This window comes from Mastomys coucha, unplaced genomic scaffold (genome assembly GCF_008632895.1).
Source record: "Mastomys coucha isolate ucsf_1 unplaced genomic scaffold, UCSF_Mcou_1 pScaffold23, whole genome shotgun sequence".
NCBI classification, from domain to species: domain Eukaryota; kingdom Metazoa; phylum Chordata; class Mammalia; order Rodentia; family Muridae; genus Mastomys; species Mastomys coucha.
The window spans coordinates 77643288-77661231 of NW_022196906.1; the positions used below are offsets into that span (position 1 = coordinate 77643288).

Here is a 17944-nt window from a genome sequence, read left to right on the forward strand (position 1 = left end):
ATTACCTCCAACAGTTCCTGGTTGGTATATGGCTAATAAGGCAGGCAGTTTTGTTTTTACATTATAGCTTCTCTTAAAGATTTTCTCCGTGACAGAATGAATTTCCGAGTACAAAGCTTATGCAGGGGTCTGGGTATCAAGATGAATTCCTCTTAATTATTAACCATAATATGAATCACCCATCAAAGGATCTGTAACTGGATACTGGTTTTGCTCTCTTGTGACCCTCTTAGTTTATACATTCAAGTGTAAGAGCTGAAGTTTTCCACACACTGGAAAGCTCTATGCAAAAGCGGGTAGCTGTCATCAAACACACATATCTCACTTCTGAGGTTTTTAAGACATCTCCTCTGGCATCTCCATCACGGGTCAGCCATAAGCACGTCTTAAAAGTCCTTAACCCTTTCTCGGACTTCTGTATTTGAACACAAAGCATCTTTAATTCACAGACTAATGATTTATCTGAGTAACTTAAGAATTTCCCTAATTAAAAAAAGCTTTAATATTTTGATGTATTATAAATCATTTCATAGTTTTGTCTTTAGAGATGAATCCTCTTAGGTAAATACTCAGAATCAAAAAAAAAAAGGAATTCATAATTCATTCATTGGAGCAGAAAATTTATGAAATCAACAACCTTTCATTTTCTTGTTATAAGAAGCGAGCTCTGTTCTCCTTGATGAATTTACCTATTATCTTACTCTCTGCCCAGAAGGAATTCTTAACACCCACTTTGACAGACGGCAAGACCAACCGGCAGAAACACAAACAATATTAGAAAATGCCTTATCAGAGTATTCAATGAAACATGCCTAAGCCAAGTAAAACTGCGGGCAGACTCTGACCTCTGGCTCTTAGCCGCGTCAGACTTGCTTGCAATGGCGCTCCTTCTTCACATGAAGACAACACGAAACACTTCAATGCTAACACTTACGCAGGGAAGTCAACGACATGCTTACCTCCTGCTTAGTTAGCTTGCTTCCATCTTTGCCCTCTGCGTTCTCAGGAGACTAGAAAGAAAACATTTCAGTGAGTTGGATTTAAATTCGAAATCACATAAAAATGATTAAAATATACATGGGATAATAAGGATCCCAGGAGCAGATAAAACAACATGGTTTTCAGGAAAGCACTTTCACTAAGTACATATTTCAAAAGTGTGTGTAGTGGGCATGCACGTATGTTTGCATGTGTTCTCGCCCTTCAAGTGCATGTATGAAAGCCAGAGGTCAACAGTGGGTATCTTCCTCGATGGCTTTCCATGCTATTTTTGAAATAGGGTCCCTCAGTGAACTCAGAGCAAGTTCATTTGTCAAGACTGGGTACCCAACAAGCTTCGGGGACTGCATATCTCTGCCTCTAGGCAGGATTACAGACAGATGCGGCAGTGCCTGGCTTTTCTGTAGGTGCTGGTGATCTAAACTCAAGTTTTCATATTTTTATAGCAAGCACTATATCCACTCACCTATCTCCCCAGTCCCAAGGTGTATATTTTACACACACACACACACACACACACACACACACACACACACACACACACACTTTAGCTGTTTAAGTATCCTACTTTTTAAAATAAATGTCTGTGGGTATGTGAACATGCATGACGGTATGTAAGGAAGCCACTGAAGGCAGAGTTAGAGGAGGTTGTGAAGCCACCCATAGGTGCTGACATGAATGGTGGGAACTGAACTCTGGTCCTCTGGAAGAATAGCAAGTGCTTTAACTGCTGGGCCAGCTCTCCACCTCTTATCTTAGTTTTAAAACAGGAATGGGGAAAGAACTGCTGTGCACCCTGCTTTGCAATGCACATGTACCTGAAGCACTTCTCATTTCTCTGGAATGAATCTAGGAATCATTAGGCAGCGGTGCAGACTACCTGCAATCCACATCTTGTTGACCTCCTTGTTACTTTGTTCCCTTAGAAAAGGGGACAGTAGTCAGGCAGTGGTGGCGCACGCCTTTAATCCCAGCACTTGGGAGGCAGAGACAGGTGGATTTCTGAGTTCAAGGCCAGCCTGGTCTACAGAGTGAGTTCCAGGACAGCCAAGGCTATACAGAGAAACCCTGTCTCGAAAAAAAAAAAAAGAAAGAAAGGAAGAAAGAAAGAAAGAAAGGAAGAGAGAAAGAAAGAAAGGAAGGAAGGGGGACAGTAGGATGAAGGTGCCATGGAGGGGAAGATGAGAAGGATGGGGGGTGGAAACTATCTGGGGAGGAACACAGGGCAATACAGAGGGAAGGGGGGATAAACAACAAGAAGGATGTTTTTAAAAGTTCCAGGGAAACATTATTTTATGCAGATATTTTATATGTATATGTATGCGCGCACACACACACACACACACACACACACACACACACACACACACACTACCTGAGGCCATAATACTCCCACGAAGGTCCCAGTTCCAGGCATAGGAAACCTCCTTTTTGAGTTATTAGTCAAGATATTCCAAGTAACCGCCCCTCATAAAGCCTACTGCCAATAACCCTTGCTTGCAATCTACAACCTGAAGGGTAGCACATATTGAAGGCACAGGCCTGGAAGCAATCCTTCTGGAACTGACCTGGAACTTCCTTCCTGAGGGCTAGCTTTTATAGTTCCTGGTGGAACTAAGCAAGCTGTCAAGGGAGAAAATTATAAGACACCAGCTATGACAACTAGGAACAACAGCGGCCAGCATGGCAGAGTAGCCATAAAGATGCAATAGCGGCACTTAGACATAGCTTGGTAGCAACCACCCGCTGCCCAAGTGGATTGAATTATGCTCTGTTTAACAGGAGGGAAATCATGCCTGGTCCTGGAAAACCCATGGTTAATATGGTTATGGATCATATTGGAGAAGCTACTACCACTTTCATAAATCAGTGTCATTTCCAAGTGTATTCTAAATACTTATCTGTTTACCCAGAGAAGTGTAGGTTTCGATCCTCATCAAAGTAGCTGTTCTTTGAAGCAGACGGAGACCATTATAAAAAGCCACAACTGGTCAAAATGCACAGAATAACTGACTGTGGGGTGTTTAACCGAATGGACACATCTACAACCACTATCCCTAAACCTCAGGGAAGATGTGGAAGAGAAGGCAACAAATGTAAAATCCTGAGGCCCAAGATGTCTGTTATACGACAGTTTCTCAATACATGATAAGATTGCTGAACCTGTGAACTATTAACAACACAGGCCTAAGAAGATGACACTACCAGTCAACACACCAATATGGATCAAAAGGTCACACGAGGCCCAACACCCTCTAGATGAAGACCTCTAAGCAATTAATGGCTGCCAAAGGATGGAGATCCATTCTTCCCCAGAGTTGAACCTTTGGTAGGTTATCAAACACCTGAACACATTACACAAAGAGTAATGTGTTGAATACTAAATAGACTTAGAAGATTGCATTTATATATACCTATGAATATATGAGAATGAAGCCATAAATTTTGAGAGGAAAAGGGGAGGACACAGGAAGGGGGAAAGAAGGGATAGAAGTTATATAAATACAATACATATGTATAAAATTCTCAAAGAAAATAAAAAAAAAATAGATGCTGTATGCTCAACAAAGCTCCAGTCAAACATAGAAGCATATTTCCACCCTATATTTGCTTTGCTTTGATCTCCAGACTATTTTTTGATATATTTTGATAAATTTATCCTTTATTTCTCTGTCATCAATTCTAGCATCTTTACTACTCTCCTAGCCTCAGAATGGCAGTCAGGTGCCCTGTCGCTCCCAGCTGATTTGTCTCCAGACTGTGATGCATCTCTTGAGGCAGCACTGCACATGCCTCTGATAGTTCAAACTTGAGCACCCACATCAGTGGCTCACAACTGCCTTTAACTCCAGTTCCAGGGGATCTGGATTTCTTTTCTGACCCCCCTAGGCATCTACATTCATGTTCATAAACTCACACACAGACAGGCACCCAGGAAGACCTCAAGGAAAATGATGTAAATCTTAAAGACAAAAGGCCAACTGAAAATTGAACAAATTTAGTATTTACAACTATGTGAAACTAGAAGGTAGAAACTATGACACAAACAGGCAGCCAAGATGACTGGCACAGCATTAAAAAATACACAAATAGGGCTGGTGAAATAGCTTAGTGGGTGAGGAACTCTTGTCATATAAGGGTGACAATGAGTTAGATTCCTTAAACCTATCGTGAAAAGAGAACCAAGTCCTGAAAGTCATTCTCTCACTTCTACACATATGTGCACATAAATGTATGCATGCACATGCAAAATATAAAAATAATATAAAATAATATAAAAATTAAGGGGAAAAACACAAAAAGTATCAAACTGACATTTATTGCCATGTTTGGCCTATCACAATAAAACAAGTATATTCATGTCTCAAATGAATCAAATGAGAAGAAAGTTAACCAGACCATATAGCTCACTGCTTAGTGGGGGCTGCCACTGTAAATTACTACGAGCTTCTCAAAGAACAATCTCAGAGAGCTAACAAGGTGATAATGACTCAGTATTTCTTTGTAAAAAAAAAAGACTGTACTTCTAGTATACTTAATATGACATAGTTGGAAATAATATGCATGTTCGATAAAGAACAGTGAGCTATTTAAATTATGTAACTGGGGCGAGGGAGATGACTCAGTGGTTACAAGCACTTGCTGTTCTTCCAAAGGAGCTAAGTTCAGTTCCCAGCACTCATGGTGGCTGGCCCAGAACCACCTGCGACTCCAGTTGTAGGGCATCTGCTACTCTTTTCTGGCCTCCACAGGCATGTATACACAGTACATAAACACACACTCAAGACGTATAAATAAATAATAAAAATAAGTCTCAGAAATAAACTATTTAACTATTAATACAGTGAGATTAAAATAGGCATATGATAAAAGAATGGAGGTCTATATAAAATAATAATAATTTTCTAAAAGTCTGAGATTATAAAATAGTAAGTGAAATGTAGGAAATGCATAGTTATCTTAGGGAAAAACAAAATGTTTCAAGGCAAAGGTCGCAGGGAATTCTTTGTGTCTCCTGATCTATCTGAGAGTTATAAGGTGAAATAAACCCTGTCCTCCCCAAGTTACCTTTGGTCATAGTGTTTCCAAAGACTGTATATATTATTATTATATAAATGGAATGCTAACATTACTTTCAATGCTTTATGCCATGGATTAGGAGCAAGTAATATCATCAAGACATCAATCTTTAAACACAGATCTAATGATGTTTATATTAGATGCAACAAAAGACACTGTACTAAACAGGCATGAAGAATGAAAATGTTAATGCTTTCCCATGAGCAAACTGTATGGCTACAGCTGTGACAAACTCCAGCTCCAGACAAGGCTGGCTGCTTTGACAGTCTCTCCACAGGGGCGTTATATATCAAGCTCAGACATTTTCCAGTTAGCGCCTGATGTTTTCTCTGGGGTTCAGTGTGCTTCAGTGGCCTGAATACAGGCTGTGGGCTCAAAACTATGCCTTGAATCTTGGCTTCAAGAGCTGTGTCCAGCAACTCAGCCAGAGGCTCAACTTCCACATCTATGAATGATTTACCAATGACATGTAACTTAAAGGGTCATGCTTATTACAACTAAGCCAGAGTTGAGAGAAATGAGCTCATGAACTCTACTACTGTGCTATACAAGAGAAGGTACGTGTGATTTTAAAGAATCTTTTGGATTACAAGATGTAAAACTGCATCCAACGGGGGCTTAAAGTTGCACACCCTTCTTTATATTCAGATTCTCTGTAAGTGGTCACCATCTTGTTGCTCACAATGACCAGGTGTACTGTTTTGGGAAGGCCATCATTACTGGATGTCCTATAGCAGGCTTCACCACTGTAACTTGGCTGTGGGGCTGGGTTAAGAAGGAGGAGGGTACAGTGTGAAGGAACTGAAGCAGATTACACTAAGGAATCTGTGCAATAAGGATGAAGAAAGGAGATGAGATTAGATTTCTAGTATGGTGAGGAGCGTTTCATGGACTGCAAGGAATTCCAAAGCAAAGAGATTCTTGCCTCACTGCCTGGTGTATATCAGGCTTATATGAATCTGGTGAGGACCAAGAACACCCAAGAGTATGAGAATCATGGGCAAACAAAGGTCTCATGCAGTTCCATGAGGCTCCTTCAGCTCCCAGCTGCCCCAGTACTAGCAAGGAAGGCTGATGATTTACAGGATGGTTAGGAGGTGGGCACAACAGAGGGTTTGACACCTCAAGGCACCAATGCAAGTTTAGCTTGTGTTAAATCAGAGGCAGGGGGATCACTGACTTCCCAAAGACTGGAGCAGGACACAGACTTTGCTGTATGGCTGGAGCTGAACAATCAATCTCAGTGCAGGAAACGGATGGGCACCAGCATGTGACTCAGCTCTTTTAATCCCAGACATTTGTTTCATGCCCTAAGAAGTTCTAAGGGATCTAAAAAGCAAACGGCACGGGAGGCTCTATTGTCTTACAGTGGGAAGGCTGACTTCTTAACTGAAGACAGGCTTCCTCCACAGCTGATGTGCTATGCCCAGATAAATCACTGTACCCATTTGCCACTGTTAGAGCCCCAACTTACAATTTGTCAGGACAGCAATGGTGTGTTATATGGCCACATATAGGGGTTGAAACATCTTTCTCCCCAACACTCAGTGCTAAGGCCAGCATGAACATTTTTTCCCCTTCTTCTCTGCAAAGGGTGTTAGTTTTTTTGTTTGTTTGTTTTAGTAACTGCTTATGTAAAGATAGCATCTCTATGCCTTTGCCCCAGGCTAGCCCTGGGTTCTGCTTCCAGGAACCTTTATCGTTTCTCAAGAAGGAAAACAAATGGAGTAGGGATGGAGGAAGTATGTTGGTTGCTCAGTCAGACAAAAAGGCTCAGAAATAATTTAAAAACAAAAAAACAATTTAGATGTTTAACACTTATATAGACTTGCATACCACCCCTCCAAAAAGGATAAAATGAAAAAAAAACCTCAAGAATACAGAAAGCATAAAAATAAAGGATGAGGGGGTATACACACACACACACACACACACACACACACACACACACACACACACACTACAAACAACGCTGGTTCCCTGAACAGGTTTGATTTTCAGCATCAACAATGAAGGAATAAGCAAACACATACATTGCTGTAATTAAGTAAAAACAAGAGCCAACCCTCATCAGGAGGACACTAAAACATAAAACAGTACACGACATAAGACAATCTGTAGCAGTGAAAACTAACTGTGGGTTGTATGTCATCAATAAATCTCACAAGTGCTGAACTAAAAGGAAGGTATCAAGTGATTCTAACCAACGTTTTAAACTATGTGTAAGCGCATAACCTGTAAGAACAGCAAGGAAAACCCCCAAAGAGGCTACTTAACATGGGTTACTTTCGGGTGAAAGTAGGGAAAACAAATCCACTGGCAATGTTGAATTCTTAAGATGATGATGATGGTGATGATATTAAGTTACTATTCTTATTGAAATCATATATATATGTGTGTGTGTGTGTATGTGTATATATATATATACTATATATGCAAATATTCTATACTAAACTCTCTTTGACTTGTAAAACCTTATAGTCTTATTATGTTCTGAACCAAACATGCAAGGAGGAAAAAAAAACCCAATTCTTAATTTTTTTTTAAATTACAAATTTTGAGAAAGAAATGTGGCTGATAGACTCTGAAATAAATAAATGAAAAAAAAAACGTCGAACCATGAATAAACTCAGTAAGGGGCTAACAAGAGAAATGACTGACCGCCTTTGAGCAGTTATCCCAGAAAAATATAGAGGACAACAGGAGGGGGAGAGGGAAAGGGGAGTCAGGTGGCTGCTTGAGAATCTTTAAATCTAAAAGGCAGCTCAGGAGCAGAAAAAAGTGGTTCCAGTATGAGAGAAAAGACATAATGGCCTACCTAACACAAGGCCTACTATACCAAAAGTACAGGAAAGAGAGAAAAATTAGAGACAAACTTAAGTGATCCGAGTTCCAGGGCAGGCTGGCAGGCTACCTGCAAGGATTTAGTCACTATAAGTACCAGTCAATATTGTCCAAGGACTCTAGGCAAACTATCACCCTGGAATTCCACACCTTGTTGACACTCTGAGATGGTTCAGGTTACAAACAGACTTCACCATCAACAGAGCCTGTCTTTCATCATGGCTGGGTCATGGAAGGGTCAAACAGAGAAACAGGAAAAGTGAATCTCCGTGCAAGGCAGGCAGGTAAGGAAAGAACTGAAGTGCCCTGGTAAATGTAATTATCACACGTAGATAATACCACCCGTTATTTGCTTTGTTTTAAAAGTCATAACAGAAATCTGGGACCACTGCCAACCTATATTATGTTACATATAGCGCATGTAATTTTAGATTTTCTGGGAGCCATACTAACATAGTAAAAAGAAACAGGTGGAACGATGGATGGTGTTTTAGTCAATTTAATGTATGAAATTGTGCCATTTTACTATGTAGCCAATATACAACTTATTCATGTGGTATTGTACTTTTCTAAAATTAAAACTTTAGTCGGTTGTATATTTTACACTGAACAGACAAGCTCTACCAAACACTAATTTTTCATTCTAAATACCTGATGTATATTTAGAGTTCATAAAAATTATACTTTAACCCAGCTTATTCTAAAAACACTTTAGATTTTTCCAATAATGAGATCTTTTCAGTTTTGACCAAAACTGAAAATTTGTGTCCTTTCACCTTTGACGTGATCATTAAACTCCTTTGGCTACCACACAAAACAAGGGGGTAGGGTGGAGAACAGTTGGTGCGGGTGTCTCTGGGCAGCTACAATCTCAGGAGACAGGAATGGGAGAATGGCTTAGAATTAAATCAGCCAGGGGCCTGGCTTTGACTTGGAAGAGAACAGGCACCAAAAAATTTTCTAACTTGCTTACAGAAAGATGTAATGATTGTTATTTAAAAATTTCAGTCAATGAACATTCAAATCAGGAAGGTAAATGAAGCCAAGCTGACTGGTGAGGCAGAAGAGAAAGAAACAAATCAAGATCACATGATAAACAAAAAACATCCATCATGTCATTAGAGAAAGGCCAATGTGTAAGTAACCACAATGTATGTGAGCAAAGGATGCCCACTGAAAATTTTACAACAGATGACAGATTCATACCAGGAACATAGATATGAATGAATTGTGAAAGCAGAACACACACCGGGAGAACACGCCACAAACTCACAGTAGCATTTACCTCTAGAGAGGGTGCAGAGCGGGGAACAAAGGGATTCTCAAAGGAAAATTTCTCCATACGTGCTCACTTTTTAAGGAGGTGGATCTAAGCAAATAGATAAAATAGTCTAATTTGTGCAATCTGGGCAGCAGATAGACAAGTATGTTCTGTCATTTCCTGGATTCCTGATTTAAAATGTTTCTAAATTAAAAAAAAAATGCTGCTCATATTGGGAAGAAAAATTAAAGACAATTTTGCTGTATTAAGCCCCACTTAACAACGCTATGCTCTTCCCTGACAATTTCCCTGATGACAGCCAGCATTTTGTGCATTTCTTCCATGTGTTATCAGTCTGCTTTCCTGTTCATTTCTTCACTTTGGAAAGGAAGGAACTGGGTTTAGAATTCCTCTCCAGCTAGGGTTTGAGGTGCTGGCAGAGGTGCATGGCCAACTTTAGACACTCAGTAAGAGTTCCTAAAGGATATCTGGGTTCTAACCTATAGTTACTCAAGGATACTGCAGGGAACACACTGTGTGCTCCCTAAGTCCTAGCAGAAAAAAAAAAAGAAAAGAGAAGAGAAGAGATCTGGTGTTTCTAGTCTACAGCCCACCCATCTAACAGGTAGCACTGAGCCGCTGAGCTGCACTGAGAAGAAGTGGCAGCAACCATTTTGTTAGTGAACCATTTTGCCCACCAAAGTCAGCAGGGCTGAGGAGATGAGGAAATCCTTTCCCCCTTGGCCATTTGTTTGGGAACTGCTGTAGATGGCATCATATTGAAGATCTTTGATTCAGAGAAAACTCCCGAGGGCGTGGCAAGAAGCCACAGAAACTAAGATCTGTGCCTCCTGGTGGCATGCGGAAGAGGAAGGCTCAGAAATCTCATCAGGGAGTCCACACGAAAGAGCATGCGTGTGTGTGTGTGTGTGTGTGTGTGTGTGTTTGAGTGTGTGTCCTGTGGTGTGTGTGTGTGTGTCCACACACATGTGCATGTATGCATACAGGCACCCATGATGCTAGAGATTGATTCAGGTGTCTTTCTGCATTGCTCTCATCTCATTTTTAGAGACCAGTTTTCTCCCTTAACCTAGAGTTCAACACATGGCTAGACAGGTCTCCGTGGGGCCCCTGCTTCCCCCAGCACTGGGATTACAAGTCTATGCTTCCAAACTGGCTTTTTACAGGACCTGCAAGTATCAGTTCTCATGCTTGGTCTGATCTGTTTTAAACATCTCCTGCCAATGAGGAGACACAAGAGTAGTAAGAGGTCACTGGTCATTTCTTTTCACCTACAGAGTATATTGGGTACCTCATCTCCAATTTGCTAGTCAATAAATTTAAAGAATATTTCATTATTCCAATTTTCTCTAACAATTAATTTGCCTTTTTGTTTTAAATCCAAAGCTGGGGGTGGGGATCAGAATAAGAGTGAGTTTGGTTGTAGATGAAAACCATTCTGGAGTCTTAAAATTCAAGTAACTCATCCATGAAGAGAAAGGTTGAAAAGTGCCCATCTCTTACCCTGTCCTCCTGAGCAAATATTTACACATATACTAATTGATGGACACAAGATAATTTTTTCCCCACAAATGATGATATCACTCATAAAAATGGTAGAAATGTTTTCTATGATATAAAATACACTGACGTTTTCTTCAAAGCCACAAGACTTTAGGTTTAATGTTTGGTTGATTTTGTCTGTTCTGTAGCCCCAAGTCTGAGACTCCTCCAAGTTGTACTGCAGTTTGTTCTTCAGTGTGTGTGTGTGTGTGTGTGTGTGTGTGTGTGTGTGTGTGTGTCACTTGAAAGTCAAAGGGACAACCTCAGGGGCTGGTCGTTGCCTTTCTTCTGGTTTGAGCCAGGACTCTTGGTTTGCTGCTGCCTATGCCCAGCTTCTAGGGATTCTTCTGTTTCTGCCTCCATCTCTCTGTAGGAACACTAGGATTGCAGACACACAATGCTATGCTTGGCTTTACCTAGGTCCTGGGGATCTGAACTCTGGTGCTCCTAGGGCAAGCAGTTTAAAATAGAGCTGTCTTCCCAGCTCTACACTGGACTGCTTTTTAAGGTCGTCTTTAGGTACTCAACCCGGAACTGAAGGATCATTATTGCAGGCTATTTGATCACACTGTGAACCCCGAGATTGTGTTATTTACTGAAAAAACCTGTTTCTAGTTGTGGTGTGGCTCACCCCTTAGCACATACCTTTAATCTCTCTGGTTGGAATACAGACATGTCCTTAGTACACATCTTTAATCCCAAACAACAAAGGCAAAGAAAGTAAGTTTGTAGAAAGAAGCACCCATGTTTGAAAGTGATGTCTAACTGAGTGCCAGACAAAGTGATGAGTCAGAGAAAGATCTGACAGAACAGGCTCTGCCCAACTCTCATGAGAGAGGAAAGAGGCAACATACGAGGAAGCAGTTCAGAGGAAGGGAAGAAAGGAGGTGGTTTTATTGGGACAGTTGTACATAGACAAGTTCCAGAGAGAGAACAATCTAGACGCAAGTGAAGACAGAATGAGCCAGAGAATGAGAAAGATCCAGAAGATTAGAACAAATTGCCAGAGTTAGTATGAGGCCAAGCAGAGCAATTCAGGAGAAATCGAAATAAAGAATCAGTTAGCATGGAGAAGAGTTTGGGCCAAAACAGCTGAGCTGAATCAGCCTGCAAGAGTTCAGAAAGAACTAGAAAGGGTGAGCTTATTCAGCAGTAAGTCTCAGAGGCTGAAAACATTGTAGGTCTAGATTTGATTATACAGAAGGCTAGAAGCTTCCAGGATTAGGCCTAGGCTAGCAGACTGAGGCTGTAAGCCTCAGAGACAACAATTACATCAGGTGAATAAAAGCAACTGTTATCACATTCACACTATTAAGGACCAAACCCACATCAAATTCCCTGTCATCTCCTCCTATGCTTGGCTTATCAACTTCAAGTACCCATAGCAATCAAGGTCACAGAAGGCTAGCTTGTCTTCCCCAAATGTTTTGTTAAGAACAAAATTGAGAAAGGATTCTGTTTATCTGTTCAGAAGACTAGATGAACTGAAATAAACACCTGTCTTCTAGGCTGTATTTGGAGGTAAAAACATTTTATAAGAAACCAAACATAAACAACATTCAAAAATGAACAGGAACAACAACAACAAAAAACAACCCCTTCATGTGTGCATAGTGCATTTTCACTGGTGTAAATAGATATATAATCCAACACAGAACAATGTTATACCCTGTTTTCATTGGTGGTCTTTTCATCAAGGCTGGCTTTTTTGATGTGTTCTGGTTTTGTATGTATAGGATGATGGAGAACGCTCCTGGTTAAATCAGAAATCTGTCTTCTAGTCTAGCTCACATGATGCTCTCTGCAAATGCATTTCTTCACTAGTACATCTATGAGAGACATGCGTTTTGTTTTTGTTTTTTTTCACCTTACTTAGCTGCTCACTTACCGATCACACTGCAGAAAAGTCCTACACATTATAGGGGCACTAGGCTTGTGGGAAAGGCAGAGGGGAGCAGGACAGAGTGATAATAGTAATATAAACAGGAAGAACAGTAATCATAAAGTCCACAGCAATGACCAGATGGCTTAGTTCTCGGAGCCGTCTAATGAGGCTGCGAAGACAGTGCTGTAGCCGTCTTATATGAAAACCTGAGGCCGGAGAGGGTAAGTAGTGTCTTGTTCAAGATGATTTCTGTTGGTGATCTTGATGGCAAATGAAAACGCTGAGGTTACGATGAAGGCAGACTGACTCAGACCTAATATTCAAAGCAGCTCCTGTAAGCTGCCTTCGTTTTAAAAATGGCTGCTGATCTCAGATGCAGATAGCAAAGTGCTCTCAGTTTGGAAAACAATTCAAATGTAGTCTAACCAAGGAACACATGATATGTCATGGACGATCCTGTCTGGCCTCCCTGCACAGATTACTTAAAATAATAATCAACAGTTCCCCAACAGTTAACCACATATGTTGAGGTGTACATAAGTTTGTTTTTGTTTGAGACTCCCAGGCTGCCAGGCTGGCCTTGAACTACTGATCCTCCTGGTTCTACCTTCCAAATGCTCAGATTTAATGATCACCAACACAGATAATAAGTTTTTTTTCTTGAATATTTTTTATTAGATATTTTCTTTATTTACATGTCATATGATATCTCCTTTCTCAGTTTCCCCTCCAAAAGAAAAAAGAAAAAAAAAAACTCAACAAAACCGAGAACAACAACAACAACAACAACAAAATCCCTGTTCCCTCCTCCTGCTCACCAATCCACTCTCTCATGCTTCCTGGCCCTGGCATTCCCCTTTACAGGGCCAAAGGCTTCTCCTCCCATTGATGACCGACTTGGCCATCCTCTGCTATACATATGCTGCTGGAGCCATTAGTCCCACCATGTGGACTCTTTGGTTGGTGGTTTAGTCCCTCCTAGATCCCAAGCTGGCTTTGAACTCTGATGCAGCTGAGGATGACATTGAACTTTTAACCCTTCAGCTACCATTTCCAGACTGCTGGGATAACAGACACATGGGTGCCACCATGTCTATTTTATGCAATGGCAGGCACTGAACACATGCTTCCATGCAGCTAGGTGAGCAGTCTACCGACTGAGCTGAATGCCCAGCACTGTTTTATCATTTGTGGCACTGTACAGGCATGCTGCTCAGCCGGTAAACTGCTCACCTAGCTGCATGAAGCCTTGTGTTCAGTGCCCGACACTGATCCTCTCAATATTGTCAACTAAACAGGGACAGCCTTACTCTTCTCATTTGAAAGCTGACTAAGAGGTTCAAAGAAGTCAGGCTGTCTTGTCCAGCCAGGAACAGTGGCAACCTTTGAATTCCTACACCAGGGCTCTCAGAGGAGTTGTCATCAAATTCTATTTTCTCCTTTGCCCAGATATGAACCAACTTTTAGAAAGGAGTAAGTAATTATATTTCACTGTCTTTTAAAAACCAATCAGTTGGCTATGATGAAATCTATGTATGCCTGCTAAAGGAGCATTATACGATTAAACATGTCATTGGGAGATAATAAAGCAAAACCAGACTAGAACAGTTTTAAGAAGTCTACCTATTGAATACACACAGAACTGGTTTTGTTGGGGGCTTTGCTGTTGTTTTGTGAGAAATGGTTTTAATGAAGCCCCCCCACCTACCTAGCAGGGCTTTAGCTTGATACCCTCATGTGTCTGCCTCCAGAGTGCTGGCACTAAAGGTGGGTGCTGCCATGCTCATTTTTAAAGGCAGTCTCTAAAACAGTTGATCACTTCAAGGCTTTAGTAAATTTATCTCCCACACAAATGACAAATGAGGTGTAGTATTCATGACTACTACAGAATTTATAATAATTGTGCCTGAAAAGATGATTCAGGGGAGGAGGAGGAAGAGGAGGAGGAGGAGCAGCAGCAGCAGAAAGGTCTGGGGCCTGCAAGATGGCTCAGTGGGTAAAAGTGTTCAACTGGCTAGCCTCGGAGCCCACGTAAAGGTAGAGAGAGAGAACCAACTCCATAAAATTGTTTTCTGACATCCACACACTGTCATGGCATGTACCCATAATAACAGTAGTAGTAAATAAAAAAATGGTTTTTTAAAAGGACAACTTATACCTCAAAAGGAAAGACAAAAAAAAAGATAAAAAAACCCCACATTTCAGAATAAAGTGTGTATTTCTTTGTAGGGAGGGTCAAATAATAACATGATTTGAAAGCAATATTACTTTTGTCTATTTTTAAATGTTTGTTATAAGTGCAATGGTAATCCAGAAAACTAGAATAAAAATCCATCCAGTTCTATGTCTAACAGATTTTCAGAGATTAACCTATTTTGTTCTTATTTGATGCATTTTTTTTTTAAAAAAAATTCCTTTCTATTTTCTAAATCCAACATCTAAGTAATGGTGGTTTAATATTTATACTGTAATCTGACACAATAATCAAGTGTATTTTTATGTTTCTAGCCACAGAGGAACACCTCTATTACTATATATAACAAATTAAGATCAAACACTGTATCTTGAACATGCAAAATTGAATGTTTTATTGTGGAATATGAGAAAATATAGAGACAAAGAAATCAATTCTCTAGTGGGGAAGTTGTGTGTGTGTGTGTGTGTGTGTGTGTGTATGTGTGTGCCTAGAAATAATGGCAACAGCCTATATTTCAATAAAGCTAATATTTCAAACAAATGAGCAATAACTTATTTATATAACTTATTTAATTCTTTAGGTACCTTAGTTTAAACTTTAAAAGCTGAACTTATTAGAAATAAAGGATGTGAGAAATTTGATGGCATAGTGGTTAAAAGAAAAAAAAAATATGGGTTAGAATGTTGGTCTTCTAACTTTCTAGCTGTGTGACCCAGAGGAGTGACTCTCAATTCACAGAATCCCAATATTCCCTCCCCATGGTTGAGATCACGGGCTCTGGAGCCTCTAGAAGTGAAGTCACAGCTCACAAGCACCTTGGGGAAGTATCAAAGGTTGGTGCTTCAGTGTGTAAAATGAAGATGAGTGGACCTGATTGGGTGGTTAAATGAAGATGAGTGGACCTGATTGGGTGGTTAAATGAAGATGAGTGGACCTGATTGGGTGGTTGGGGGATTACGTTTATAAAGCAATGTGAAGTTCCCAGAATGTCGCACTCACAGTAAACACGTGCTGTTCATGAAACTGGAGTACAGCACGTCCTCTATGCATTTATGTCTCATAACACAGCTTCACTTAACTAAAGGGCCCAAAGAGCATAAAGCACACAGCTCAGACCTGGTACAACCAGGTATTCAATAATGTTAGTTATTTAAATCTGAACAGTAATGTAGATGCCTATGTTAATTACTGATATAAATTCCATTTTGAAGGTGGAAGCCATTTTCTCTATTTCCCTACTTCGGAATGTGTCATTTGCTGTATGTGTGGCCAAGTGTGCGTTTCTCTTGGGCATACCTACAAGGCTGCTCCTAAGAACACCCATAAGATGTAAGAAGACAGGGCTCAGTAAATACCTTCACCAGCAACTGCAGTGGGAGTTGAGTGAATTCTTCCAAGACAGTGAAATGTGCAATAAATAAGTTGCTAGTGGAAAAAAAAAATAATTCAACATTTTGATTTGGTTTATCTTCAACACTGATTTTTAAATTACTCAGGAGAGCAACACTGTATTTCAGCAAACTAGGTACTGTGAAAGCAGAGGCTGTCAATGGCATTTATTTCAGACACCATTGCCAAATTGCACCCTACAGGAAAGTGGAATATATTTAACTTTTGTGTCAACAAACATAAGATTTTAGGGGAGAAATATAGAGGGGAGAAGGTTATTTACCTGATTTGCTAAGGGAATTTTAATATTATGTAGAGACAGATTTTGAAATTCTCTTCTGCGAGAAAAAAAATCAACCAGAGAAGAACACCCATGATTAAAGCTTAGGCTGTTGGAAACAATACATTTGTGATTTGGTTACTGAACGTCCACCTCTAACTGCAGCTCATCAGTTGTCTACTGTGAGAACTGCTTGCCCCGTATCTGCTGCAGCTGTCAAAAACCGGAAGCCTGAGGTCAATGGCAAGCCCATTATTTCATTATGAGTCTCTTAATAATGAAAGATTTCATCATTTTAATGATGCCCATGTTTGACTTTTTTACCCATGCCAGCACCACACTAGGTTCTCTCACAACCTCATGACTGATGACTGTCCTGCTCATGCCAGTACCACACTAAGGCTTCTCACCATCCCCATGAATTCCCAATGACGTAGATCATCATCAACCTGGCTTTGCACATGAGGAAACAGTCCTAGAAAGTGATCATGATAGAGATGCTAAGGAGGGGCTAGGTAAACTGCACCAAATCACCTGGCCAGGAAGCAATGAATATAAGCATCGTATTAGACGACTCCTCCCTCCCCACCACCAAACTCTGAAATAATTAACAACTACTTTCCTCCTTTGAAAACAATCGACCCACTTGTTTAAGAAACATGTACACAGCACGTCTGTTTGGTGCTATAGGGAAATAAGAGGTTTCAGTAAAATTAGGAGGATTACAAAATAAAGTTAACTTAAAAAAATAATCAGTCAAGTAATGTGTTGATTGAGATAGATGGTGCTAGATGACAACCTTTACAAAGTAAAAGGGCAGGGTTACTAAGACAGCTCAGGAGTAAGGGCATCTGCCATCAAGCCTTATTACAACCCGAGTTGGTAGCAAATGTCTAAGAACCATGTACCTCGTAAAGAGCTTCCATTTTGAATTTATAAAGCATTCTTACGAGTCAATACAATGGCAAACCCCTGTGCTATCTTTTTGTTTTTTTCTTTTTTCTGTCACCTGACACAAGCTAGAGCTATATGGGCAGAAGAATCCTCTGGTGAGGAGTTGCCTCCCTAAACTGTGCTATAGGCAACTCTGTGGGGTACGGTATTGATTACTAATTGATGTGGGGGAACACAGCGAATGCGACACCCGGGCAGGCTGTTTTGGGATGTATAAAAAGGAGAGCTAAGCAAGCCACGGGAAGCAAGCCAGTAAGCAGAGGCTCCCCTTCAGTCCCTGCCTTGAGTCCCTGTCTTGGCTTCCCCTGATGAAAGACTGTGACCTGGAAGCCAAATAACCTGCCCCAAAGTTGCTTTTCCTTATGGTGTTTTATCAGAGCAATAAAAAGCATACTAAGTTGCAATCCAATTTAATAATGGACAGAAATATCTGAATAGGCATTACTGCTCAGAAGTAGAGTACTAACACGTACAAGGGCCTGGTTTTGATCT

General features: G+C 40.5%; 1 protein-coding gene across 3 annotated transcripts in view; it reads right to left on the reverse strand.

The window, feature by feature from the left end:
- The window catches only part of Hmgn3 (high mobility group nucleosomal binding domain 3), a 39622-nt gene that overhangs the window by 10820 nt on the left and 10858 nt on the right, over positions 1 to 17944 (reverse strand). For all 3 annotated transcript variants that reach the window (XM_031343599.1, XM_031343600.1, XM_031343601.1), the window contains exon 2: positions 960 to 1010. In XM_031343599.1, coding sequence (XP_031199459.1) covers positions 960 to 1010 — 51 coding nt within the window. The remainder of the gene's footprint in view (positions 1 to 959; positions 1011 to 17944) is intronic.